Source organism: Electrona antarctica (genome assembly GCF_951216825.1).
Source record: "Electrona antarctica genome assembly, chromosome: 1".
Classification (NCBI taxonomy): domain Eukaryota; kingdom Metazoa; phylum Chordata; class Actinopteri; order Myctophiformes; family Myctophidae; genus Electrona; species Electrona antarctica.
Genome location: NC_136806.1, coordinates 50,088,783 through 50,102,522, shown reverse-complemented (window position 1 = coordinate 50,102,522; position 13,740 = coordinate 50,088,783). Strand labels below are relative to the sequence as shown.

The following is a 13,740-nucleotide window of genomic DNA, read 5'->3' as shown; positions in this document are numbered from 1 at the left end:
TTTAACCACTTGAATACTGACCGGGATCCTTCCCACGTTCATCAGTATTACTAGGATCTTTTCCTGAAGGTTTTCTGAAAAGGTTTTCCCGGCAGGTTTTATTCACTGATTAGCCTTGCTAATTCTACTGCTTTGCTACTGAAAAGAAGTGTCCAGCAGAGGAACTCATTCTATACAGGGAATCTGAATAGAATGAACATATGTGACCAGATTTGACTGAGAGCCTGCCATCGTACAACCTCCAGCTTTTCAACAGAGGAGAACCGAAATTATTAATTTTATATACAAAATGAGTTAATAGCACATTAACATACTAGAGCATGTCTGAAATAAATATCAGAGCTGAAATCGACATGTAAATATGAAATAAATGCTTAAACATGTAGCTAGGTGTAATGTTAGAGACCACAGAAGTGAACCTTTCAAGCCTGTTTTCTCAACTTGCTGTTTTCTGCAAGACATTACTCTATAAGCCATATTGTAGGCTATACGGTGCTGCGTTACTACTTGCCTATCGGGCCATAGCTCTTTAGTCGACTGGTAACGTACTGTGCCTTTGTAATGGGGAACCTGGGTTCGCCTCCCGGCCGAGGCTACACTTGCCTACAGTCGTCCCCCCCACCTGGAAGCGCGTCCACGCGCGCCAGCCAGGAGTTAGGCTCGACTGACTGGGGGGACCTCCGGCCCAGGGAGACTGACGCAGCTGTCGACTACCTAGGTTAAGGTCTGTGCCGCCCGGGAACATACTTGTAGAGGTTACCCATCCCACCGCTGTCACCAATGTCGCCTCAGCCGGGAGGCGAACCCGGGTTCGCCTCCCGGCCGAGGCTACAATATCACCAAAACTGGTGGGTCAAACTGAACAACCAATATCTCTATTTGAAGCTATGATTCTCTGCTTTCATATGACATGAAGAAATGGAATTTCAAAAAAATCCGATGGCAGTCCCTCAGTCAAATTTTGTCACATATAACACATTGGAAAATGTTCTGTTTCTGACAATGCACTGAATGGGCTATATGCAGACAGAATAAATCTTAGCTGCCTACTTCCGAGCTGCTTCCCTACTTCCTTCACAGGTGTTACCGAATACCGATGATACTAATTAAGGCTCTGTTCGATTTTGTGTGACTCCTATAACTGTAGACCCCCATAACCCCCACAACTGTAGAAATGGCATTTGGTTCCATTTGTACACTCTCAGAGTTACACACCCGTACGGGGCAATTTGGAACCCACTCAAGGACACTGTGAAACCCACTGGTGTGCAGAGTGTTTCCAGAGAGCCAACATGCACAAAAGCAGCACCCTGACTCTGTTTTACCAGAATGGAACAGAGCCTTCATTCGTATCAGTGGTAACACCTGTGAAGGAAGTAGGGAAGGGGCCCAAGTTCTTTCCAAAATGGCATGTGTGCATAGAGCCTATTGCCAATGGCAGGACATGTGAAGTTCTCAAATGGCACATCTGTACCAGCTCTGACGGTGTGATAAACATCGCTCCCAGAAAGAAGAAGAACGTGAAGAACCATTTCCGGGTCCCAACCCTACTGCTATTTTGGTAGAATGTTTGGGCTGGAATAGGGGCCGTTAATACTGGCCGATGGCGTGGAACAAACTTCCACTATACTTTAGAAAAGGCACTACTGTGTACATCCACTCGCACTATACTGAAATCACATCCTTTTCTAAGACGGCATGCGTCATCAGTCAAGCCGGGGGCAGGACATCAAGCATTGTGCCGCCCAAGGCCGTGAGGTCTGATTTGTACATTGCGTTTTTGCCAAACAGTAATAATGCCTCCACTTTCTTCTTCTTATTCAGTGGCCGTGAGCTCTTTTGACGTCCTCATTCCCTGCACTGCCATTGAAAAAACATCTTTGACCACTTGAATACTGACCAGGATCCTTCCCACGGTCGTCGACTAGGATCTTTTCCTGAAGGTTTTCTGAAAATCCATGTTTTCTAATGGCACATCTGTACCAGCTCTGGCGGTGTGATAAACACCGCTCCCAGAAAGAAGAACGTGAAGAACCATTTCCGGGTCCCAGGCAGCCTCTGTAAACATTTTTAATAGTTCATGTGATAGTTCATGTGATAGTTCATGTGATAAACCCCGGTGTCCCAGATTTTGATATTTTGTTAAAAAATTGCTAAAATACAGCAGCGATGCGGTACACAGGGCTTAAAATGGTTAGCGCAGGTTCAAAACCGACAGGGCTTTGTCAGATTGCCCTCCATTGTGCTCGGGGTGTCTTGTGTTTTTGCGAGGCAGCGAGTGCCTCGCATTACAACAGCCTCGGGTTCCTCATTGCTTTTTCTGTAATAAAACCCAGGCATTTAGCATGCACATTTACGGTCCTCAATAACCCAGAAGTCTTAATAAAAATGAAAGCTGACATGAGCATGAGGGATCTTCCACAGTGGCTGTCTTTAATGTCCGAGCCGTTCCATTAAAAGGAGGGCACTTCCTCAGAAGGAGAGCTTTTAGCTTGATTACTTACAGGAAGAGAGGGAGAGAGAGAGCGGAAAAAAGAGAAAGAAACCAAACGACCTTCACAGCCTCCCCGACTAGCTCTTCCCACGTGTGTGTGTGTGTGTGTGTGTGTGTGTGTGTGTGTGTGTGTGTGTGTGTGTGTGTGTGTGTGTGTGTGTGTGTGTGTGTGTGTGTGTGTGTGTGTGTGTGTGTGTGTGCGTGTGTGCGTACACGTGCGTGTGTGCGTACACGCGCGCGTGCATACACGCGCGTGTGTGCGTATGTGCGTGCACGCACGCGTGTACACACACACACACACACACACACACACACACACACACACACACACACACACACACACACACGCACCCCCATAGTGACTGACACTAGCAAACAAACTGTATGCAGAACACATATGCAAACATAGTATATGAATATGCTGTAGCGCACACACACACACACACACACACACACACACACACACACACACACACACACACACGCACTGTATCTGACATGCACACAATAGCTGCCAAGGTGTTTGCGTGCGGTGCTTTTCTCTGGGGTTTGTTTACTCTGCCTTACTATATTTGGCTATGCTGTACTGTAGCTGTATATTTTTGGAGAACTTAACTGTGTAAATATATTTTTATACTGTCACTATTCACTGTAATGCACCAACCGTGCCAAGACAAACACCACGTACTGTATATAGTGTATAAATGGTAATTGGTGCATTTACATATAGGGCCTTTATCCAAGGCGCTTTACATAGATTGTGCATTACATTCAACCATTCACAGACACACATTCATACACCGATGCCGGCAGAAACCATGCAAGGCACCAACCAGCACATCAGGAGCAATTAGGGGTTCAGTGTCTTGCTCAAGGACACTTCGACACTAACTCTGGGGGAGCCCGGGTTTGAACTGGCAACCTTGCGGTTACCATCCAGCCACTCTACTCTTGAGCCACCGCCGCCCCATATAGGGCGCCCCGTATAGGCAAACAGACAGTAAACTGACAACATAAAGAGAAGTGCCATGGCCTTATCGGTTTCTTTAATATTCAAAGACCTTTCTCTTTGTTTCACGTTATAACGATTATTAGGAGAGTGAAAAGCAATGCAGATCTGAAGTTAGTGCCTGCATGGGCGATGCCAGATAGATGATTATATGCACGGTTGTCTAATGTCCTCGCTTCTGACCTTCTTTGGCCATTACCCATTTGAAGCCAGAGAGAGAGAGAGAGAGATGTTCCCTCACACAACTGTTGAAACCCAGTTAATAGGCCGGATGTGCTGCTGGGAGAGACTATACGCTCTAATGACCATTCTGCTTTTCAAAGTCTTGGATGTGCCGCTATAGATGACTTGCTGCCGTCACCCAGCAGACAAGTCGGCCATTTTATTAACAGCAGCACAGCACACTGCACGCTGCAGAGGGGTTATGAGGGACAGAGAGAGAGAGAGAGGAGGGTGGGAGAGAGAGAGAGAGACGAGAGTCTTGTTGGTCTGTGAAGGCAGCAGACAGATGGATATGCAGCAGGGTGAGATTAGATGGAGAGGGGGCAGAGCACGGGGCCAGGCGCTCTCTCAGATCCTGCCCACGCCACAGACGTATACCTGCCCGGGCGGACGGGAGGGCTACTTTGATGGATATAACCCATGAAGACCCGAGACCATGAAGATTCTACAAAATGTCTTCTAAATATTTCTAAATCAGTGGTTGCTCAAACCTTTTCATGTCAAGGGACCCCCCCCCCCCTCCCCCCCAGAATGATACGTATTTGGCCGCGGACGGACCTCCATCACAAAATATGTTGTTCCAGTTGACCCCCCCCCCCCCCCTTCCAGATGCAAAGATTTGAGTTGAAAACGTTCGCCGGGAAATTATATATATTCAAAGATTTGCGCCGCATTGCCACGATTTAAAAAAGAAATGGCAGATCTACAAGCTATAGATTTTTCAACGGATAAAGTTTAAAATAATGGTTAAAAGTGTTTAAAAGCTATATACAAGGTGACACGGATGCGTTCCAGGTCTTAATGGGATAACCTGTGAGACTGGAAGGCCCGTGGCACGCCCACACGGACACGCCGCCAAGGCCAGGCCAGAAGCAGGCAATCAGGGAAGAGCGGGGGGTGAGGGGGGGGGGGGGCTTGCTGTGGGGCAGGGATGACATAGGAGGTCTCAGCTTATTGCTTCAGGAGGAGCATAGATAGACCTTGTCGTCACTCTGCCACCAAGCCGGCTCGTTACTGGCTACTCACCTTTTTACCAGTGGCTTGAAAAGCACTGGTCTATGATTACCCATGCATGGAAACGTCGACACGGGAGTTGACATATCGTCATACTGACGCGTAATTCTGATTGGCTGCCTGTCTACGAAACCCATAGGGGGGGACGCAACCAGACGTTTAATGCCATAGTCGAAACGGTCGCAGCAAAGCAGAGCACACCGGAGCACACCCGCTGATTTAACAGTAACACATTCGGAACCGCCCGCAGGCTAGCCTGGCACGGCCAGACTCATAGCGAGGATTCACTGACGCGAGAATCCTCGCTATGAGTCTGGCCGCGCCAGGCTACACGCAGGCTACCGCGGGGCCCCGCGCCGACCTCCGCTCCTCCGCGGGGACCCCCGTTGGACCCGGCGATCCGCGGACCCCTGTGATTTTGACACATGCATGAAAGATGTTCTTTGTACCTGCCAAGCCAATGTCACTACACTACATCCGACAGCTGTGCGTGAGGAGCGACATATAATGGCTTGGAGAATATGCTACCTGAGAGTGCACAAATACAACCAAATACAAATATAAACAGTCCATTTGTATTTCCATCAGAGTTTATTGTTATAAAAGGGTCCTTTGGTTCCATTTGTAGTAGGCTAAGGCTACCCTGTCAGTTACAGAGTCACCTCGATCTAGTTGTTAACTCATTCAGCGCCACCTGCTTGACGCCAAAGTGTAGAGGTTGTGCTTTTTTCTTTTTTTATAAAATATTTACATTTCATAGCACAATTCTGGAGATATAAGGCAGCCACTGGTAATTAACTGATAATTGATCAGTTCTTGTTTTTAACTTAATACGCTTTCTGCCATTACCGTAGATCGGCAATTATTAAATACCACGCTTAGATCAACGGCAATTGGTCTTTTATAGTGCTTTTGCTCGATCAAGTCGTAATGTTAGCATTGGCTTGCTAGCTGGTGTGGTCAATAACACTGGAGCATGCCATCTTGATCGCTGCACGCACCCGCACCCACTCTATCCGTTTCTTTCAATCGCATTTATCTCTAATTCCTTGTCCCAGATGGCATTTCTTGTCAAAACAAGGTTTATTCCATGGCCCATAGCTGACACTGTGATGGTAGCGATGATGCTGCCAGTGCCCCGATGGGTAGACCGGAAGTGATATGCGAAAACACAGACAATAGTCTGCAGATCAGCTATTTTCAAATCGCCGAAACGTGTACTGGACGTGATCAATGTAAGTTTTGTAATACCACAATCAAAATCTACAAAGTAGCTATAGTAACTGAAGTTGTCAAATAATTGTAGTGGCGTAAAAGTACAATATCTGCCTATTAGAAATACTCAAGTAAAGTACAAATACCTCAACATTGTACTTAAATACATGTACTTATAGTTACTTTCCACCACAGAGCATCTTAGAGCTCTGTGAAGAGTTGTTGCCACTCCGCCACCAAAGCGTCTTGAAAGGGGAGCCTCCGTCAGATGGAGAGAGTCTAGATACTGACTGCAGGCAGTGCAGTGTGTGGTGATGATGACAGTGTGTGTACAGTGCCAGTACGAGTACACTCATTAAATACACAGACACACCAGGGGAGCTCCGGAACAGTGTGTCAATGACGACGACTCCCTTATCTTGCACCTGGACCTCATTATCCCAGCGTCTTGAGCGGCATGCAGGGTGAAAGGCAATGTATACAGTATCCGCGCGCACGCGCGTGCACATTTTTCGTCTGCATCATATCTAATCCCATGAATTGGAACAGACCGCATTCCGTGTGACACCGCTGCTTGTCTGTCTATCCCTCCCACTGCTGCTGTGTGTGCGTACGTGCCACAGCGACGTTCCATTTATATTCATAGGCAAATCAGAAACAGTCAAACCGGGAGACGTTGGTCGAAACAAAAGCTGCATTGTTTACACTCTTGTTTCCTGCCTTGATTTCCATTCGGAGTGCAAAGTAGGAAAGTCAATAAAAGGCGATTTCCTTGGATGCAACAGCTTTACACGGATAGGAAATCGCTACAGAAATCCATGATTACACACCGCCCGAAACCAGGTGTGCCTGCGCCACGGTTTATAATTCATTTGATTATGGATTTTTACTTCAATCTTCACCTCTCCATTGGATTCGGGGCACTTTTGATTTCTCTACCTTGTTTAGAGAGTGTTGTCTTGGCAACAGAGCAACAGCAGATTTCAAGTCTCGCTGCTGAGACTGCATGGGGAGGGAGCGGCAGATTCAAGGTTGCAAAGGCAGGTGTGCGAGAGGAGGAGGAAGAAAAAACAAGGAGACATTTCCTCTCCGGTCGCCTGTGGCCCACTTCAGTCCTAAACTTCATAATTACCAGAATCTGTACTCGGAGAGAGAGAGAGTACCGTGTGTGTTGAAATCAGATTGCCATTGGTTATGTTCGCAGTGAGAGTCCCGGTGTGATAGAAGGCTTCCTGTTTCAATTTCCTAGGATGCTGCAAGTTTTACAAGGGATCTTTTTTTATCCCATCAGCGGGGCATACATCCCATCAGCGGGGCATACATTTCCATTCAGGGGGGAAAAAAACACCCCCTTCGGTAATATCCAATTTACTGGGAGGGAGACGAGATGGTTTCACTGGCAGTATAATAACATGCTACGTGAAGCGTGGCATTATGGAGTGTGAATAAAAAAGGCATTTGTGTTTAACCCATTCAGGCCTGACGTCGAAATTTAAAAGAAATGTTTTCTAAATCATGACAATTTTCGGAAAGATTTGAGGCACATTTTAACGATTTTTCAAAAATAGCAGACCTACAAGTTCATAGCGCGCCACTCGGTGGCGCGCTATGAGCTTGTAGATCTGCTATTTTTCAATAGCTAAAGTTTAACGTAACTCTTAAAACACCAAAAGGGGTTCCCGCCCAGAATGGGTTAAAAAAAAAAGAAAAAAGAAATCAATCCAAACGCAGTCATCAGTCATCAGAGGAAATCAAGGCAATTAGTAACACTTTAATGCAAATTGGAGGACTCCAGCATTTGGCAAATCCACAGAACTGTAATGGGAATCAACACCGAGGAGCTCAAATGACCTCTTTCAAATGCATGGTGGTCTCCTAATCAAAATTCCCAGAATCCAGGGGATTCTAGTTCGCCTAGAGACGAGGGGGGGGTGGGGTGGGGGGGGGTACAATTATCCCTGGTAATAGTTTCCTGACTGCAGTGTCGCCTACAAGACTAACCCTCTAATGCGAGAGTGATTCCCTTAATGCAATTCCAGCCATGCCAACTGCTGTTGCTTAACGCCAAACATGTTCGTCCAAATCAACATGTTGGCGGCTCGTTAACAATCACAGTTTATATGGTGGAAAAGTGTGGATCTGTGTAGATATCCCTCATTTGGAGCATTAGCACCACATAAACATTGTAGAAACCAGGCAGGATATCTAACAGGAGTCCCCCTCCCCCCTCCCCATATCCTAATATCCGATATCCTGCCATGTATGCGACACTATCAATTAGAGGCAAAAACGGATTGCCGGCCTTAAAACGGATGGATGAATATACGAGCGCCCGTAATACTTCTCAGTAAATGATGATGCCGTGTCCATTTGGCTCCGTGGGGTGCAGTTTGGAAACCTGACGATGGTTTATGGGAGCCGTGCGGCAAATGGCCGTCTCCTCCGTGTGTTTGGGCATCAGACATATCCTCTCAGAGCTCTCACACACACGCAGGAGCGGCAGGGCTCCGTCTTCTTAATGCCCGCCGCGCATTAACCCATTTAGACCTGAGGACGCATGTGTGTCATATTATAGCTTTTAACCCCTTTTGGTGTTTTAACTAAGCATTATGTTATACTTTAGCTATTGAAAAATAGCAGATCTACAAGCACATAGCGCGCCACCGAGTGGCGCGCTATGAACTTGTAGGTCTGCTATTTTTGAAAAATCGTAAAAATGCGGCACAAATCTTTGAATATATATTCTTTCAGAGCGAACGTTTTTTTAATTTCGACGTCAGGCCTGAATGGGTTAAGGAGGGACATGAGCATGAGGGATGAATGCTGCATGTCCAGGTTAAACCCGCATTGCTGTATTTAGTATTAAGGACATGGCCATCGTGGGCAGTAAATCATCACGGAGTGGCATTAGGCTAGCCGGAGGATAAACAACATTGCTCATGATGTGTGTGTGTGTGTGTGGGGTGGGTGGGGGGGGGGGGGGGGGGGGGATATGTTCCATTAAGCATGACAGTGGATGCTACTAAAATGTTCCCCAGGTACAGCATGTCCTCTTTTATCATCCTTACAAAACAAAAGCTTTTGGCCCATGCAGCAACGTTCGCCATGGAATGCTTAATGCAGTATATGTGCCACTGCCACGTACAGCGACACGCACGCACGCACATGCACACTCACATGCACACGCACGCACGCACGCACGCACGCACGCACGCACGCACGCACGCACGCACGCACGCACGCACGCACGCACGCACGCACGCACGCACGCACACACACACACACACACACACACACACACAGCCTTAAAAGTTCCCGCAGATACTCTCAAGTTAGTTACGGGAGCAGGCAATCATGGCCATTTAATTTGCAACACCTGCTTCTTAAATCATCCTGCATGGCACGCTATACAATAGCATGAATCATCCAATAACTGGCTATCTCCATCGGCTACGCACATGCAATACAGTAGCAATGCTCTGAGGTGGCTGTAGGGGCTGCAACAACAACAACAAATCATTAAACCTGTACCCGGTGGCGTGCTTGTAAATCAACTATTTTTACACAATATCCTTGTGAGACAATACATTAAATCCGGCTAGTAAATCCAGAAGTGCTTCATCAGACCAATTGATTATGAAATCAACCGATCGATATTATGAAAAAAATATATTTGACAAAAATCACACTGGAATACTCGCTAAGACGACCCATCGATAGTTGGCAGCCCTAGGTGGTGTGTCATGGCTGTTAGTTGGCAACCCTACTGTAGGCGCATGGGGTGTCATGGCTGTTTTCCTTACCTTCAGAGTGGTGGGAGAGGGTGAGCAGGCTGACGCAGGAAGCTCCGATGCCCGAGCCGAACACAGTGATGCGGTTGGAGTCTCCTCCGAAGAAGCCGATGTTCTCGCTGATCCAGCGCAGGGCCTGGATCTGGTCCAGGAGCCCATAGTTCCCCTTGGCGGCCTGGTCGCCCGTACTCAGAAACCCTATGACACACACACACAAACCATTGAGGAAAGTTTATGCATGTACTATGTGTTCTATGTAAACTCTTAATTTCCATTTTCCAGCCATTCAGTTGCAAAAAAAACCCCAAAAAAACAAAACTTGAAAATAATCTGGGGACCCCCCAAAATAATTTGGTGACCCCCCGATGAGTCGCGGAACCCCTGGACTAGTTAAAGCCTAAAGCCCTAGCAGGTTCTTATTAACACTTTGAGGGCGTTAAATTGATTGATCAAACGATATGCCCTGCTTAATACGACATCCCCGCTATTTGTTTTATGTGTCTAAATCGCCCTATTTTAATAATTAAAAAGAAAGTCCATCTCTGCCGCGGAGCAGGGGGAGAGAGCTTCATGTTATGATCTCGAAACCGGAAATCGAAACTTAAGCTGGGCTGCTAGGGCTTCTGGGAAATTGAGTCCAATGCAAGTGGACGGGGGTTTTGTCTGACTACAACAGCCTCACACCCCCCTCCATTGTGCGTAGCAAGATGGCGATTGGTGCGATGGAATGTAAGCGCAAGCTATCTTCGCGGATTTTTGACGATCAAAAGCCCAGATACTTCAACGTATGATCTAAAGGTAATAAAACAATCCCGGCAGCGTAGAATATTTGATTTCAATGCGGGTAACGCGTAGTACGCAGTAGAACTGTTAACGGGAGTCAAATATTTGACTTAAGTACAAGTATCAATACTGCAATTTAGAAGTACTCTGTACAGAAGTATTTGCATCAAAATGTACCAAAAGTAGAAAGTACTCATCATTATGCAGAATGTCCCAAATCTTTTGAAAAACATGAAAAATCATATGTGTGGCGATGCATTGTGAGCTTGTAGATCGGCTATCTTCAAATGGTCAGAAATTCAGAATGTATACAGCATAGGGCTGAAGTGAAGTGGTTAATGTATGTTTTGTGATGATAATCAAAATCTACAGAGTGGTAACTAAAGTTTTCAAATAAATGTAGCGTTATAGTACAATATTTGAATCCGAGATGTAGTGTAGTAGAAGTAAAAGTATTGTAAATACTCAAGTAAAGTACAAATACCTCAAAGTTTTACTTTAGTACATACCGTAGTACTTAAGTAAATGTATTTAGTACATTTTGAATTTCCAGGCTTGAATTCTTGACTTTACTTAGGCAAAAAAGAATAATAATCACACCCGTGTGAAGTGAGGGGTGCTCTTATCATCATACATCATCTCATTCTGGCCAATCACAATTTGCGTCCTCACTTTTGTCTTCACTGTTTGTGGAAAGCTGGGTGTAGGAAAGTGGGTACCACTGCATGTTAGAGTGCACCTGGAAGCAGGGCACTCCACTTCAGCACCATGGACAGCGATCTTCAGTACGGTTGACAGAGACCAGAGCTCTTCAGAACCACGGACAGAGACATTTCAAAAAGCAGGCCGAGGCAGGCGCTGATTGACAAGCAGTATTATCACTCCTAGACGTCGTCGTGTATGTGACAAATAGCCTCATCACCATCTCCTGACAGATTTTACTGAAACACCTCGGCATCGTCTATAAAAAAACACCTTGGCACCTTCTAAAAATCCTCGCACCCAGACTCCCACACTTCCTCCCTGCAACAGCAGTGTTTCCAGTGCATGATGATTACTTCTAACTGCATTTCGGGGCTGAATGGCTGTTACAAAGATCTGTATCTGTGCAGGAAAGGAATAGCCTATTTAATTGCTAGATCCATTTAAACTACCTCAGCTGACAAGTCTGCCGGCAGTTTGTCTCACTTTAAGCTTGCTGTAGTGTATAGTCTGTCTGTCAGGGGTGTGTGTGTGTGTGTGTGTGTGTGTGTGTGTGTGTGTGTGTGTGTGTGTGTGTGTGTGTGTGTGTGTGTGTGTGTGTGTGTGTGTGTGTGTGTGTGTGTGTGTGTGTGTGTGTGTGTGTGTGTGAGACATTTTTTTGATAGACAAAAGGGATGGGCTTGTTTAGAAACACAACAGCTAATCTTGATGGGGGGTGCGGATAATAACATGCCAGGATGTGTTAAACTTTTGCTTGTTACTCCACTTCTTTATCATTAATTCCGCCTATTGATGGTGCTGTAAAGTGTTGCCCAACGCTGCATTGGTCAAATGAACCCATAGTCTCCCTATTCTGGGTCGAACATTCAGTGAAAATCTACAAGTTTACGAGTAGATTTTGGGCAAAGATGTATCGTATAGAGAGGAAAAGAGCAGTGTAAGGGTTTAAGACATGAGGCAGATTCTAAAAAGGATGATGATGTATAGCGAAAAATCTAAAATAATACAGATGCTTTCCCGGCTTTGATACGTTAAGTGGATAAAGGACTTTATCGGAATCGGAGGTCTGGCATGTTTAGCCGATTGACTACAGCTCACGGAGCCATTTTCTAAAGCATACCATGTTTCTTTTCTCTCTCTCTTTTTGTGAAGTAGGCCATTCCCCAAGGCTCCATCTTGGGCCATATTCTCTTCAACCTGTATGTGTTAGCACTCAGCTGTGTCATCAGAAATCACAACATTGATTTTCATATATAGTTATGCTGATGACACCCAATTATAGATTTCTGTATCCCCAGATGGTTTTTCAGCTGCGTTGACACCTTGGTGAAGTGTATTTCTGACATGCATGTCATTGGGGGCCCAGAGAGAGAGAATGGCAATCTCTTTGCATTCGACACCCAAAAACCAGGGCAAAAACCCTTGTGTCATTATTGACGCATAGGAATGTCATTGTGACATTTTAAAATAACAAGAAATGTCACAAAATTATCTTTTTTTATCATTTAAGGAGCATTGCTCTGTAGTACCGGCGTTCTCTCTCTCCTGAAGATTAAAGCATCAGTAGCAAGTTCATTTACTGTCTGTCTGTCTGTCTGTCTGTCTGTCTGTCTGTCTGTCTGTCTGACAGACAGACAGACAGACAGACAGACAGACAGACATTGTAAAAGCATTATTTTTGTTAAGCTACCCAGCAACACATCAATTAATTAAAATCAGCCCTCGACTTTTCCAGGTGCAATGTTAAAATGATGAACACATGAATGCATTACAATCCAATATGATTATAAAAATGATATTTCTGCATACGGAGTACTTTTGCAGATTACTCGCGTAAAAGGTTTTGAAAACGAGATTTACTTTAACTCAAATTGTTTACCGCTCAATTAATTCATATTTAGGGGAGCATTAAGATGGCGTACAAACCTTCTGATTCTTCAGTATTATCTATTCTGATCCAGAACGAATCCAAATAGCCCGCTTGTGGATATACGTGCACCTCTTGACCACACACACACACACACACACACACACACACACACACACACACACACACACACACACACACACACACACACCCCCACGCATTATATTGTCAATACACAGCCTGCCGGAGTCACCGCAGTTCTATTTTCGATTCTGTTTTTCCCTCCCCCCGCATATTACCTGCAGGCCGCCGTAATTTATATTTATATGTTATCTGTAACATAAAAGGTTTTCGAGGCAACCTTCTTTACAGCCGCAGAACAATCAGGCCGGCCCGGGGACAGCGTCGGTAAATTCCTGACGTATTAGAGGACAGCACACGGCGGTTGTTGGTAAAATAGAGGGTGTGCGTGTGACCACATGTCATCTGAACCCTTATGGGAAATCAATGCGTCGCAGCCTCCCCAGGTGATCACACATCATCAGGTGTATTGACCTGCCCGGCGCCGCCGTCATGATGCTGAGCGCCATGCACTATGAAAACGCTATGAGAGAGAGAGAGAGAGAGAGAGAGAGAGAGAGAG

General features: G+C 45.7%; 1 protein-coding gene across 1 annotated transcript in view; it reads right to left on the bottom strand.

Moving 5' to 3' along the window:
* The window catches only part of nlgn3a (neuroligin 3a), a gene marked incomplete at its 3' end in the record, with an annotated part of 226,338 nt that overhangs the window by 76,424 nt on the left and 136,174 nt on the right, over positions 1–13,740 (bottom strand). The window contains 1 exon segment of the mRNA XM_079507939.1: positions 9,758–9,943. Within this exon segment, the coding sequence (XP_079364065.1) occupies positions 9,758–9,943 (186 nt within the window).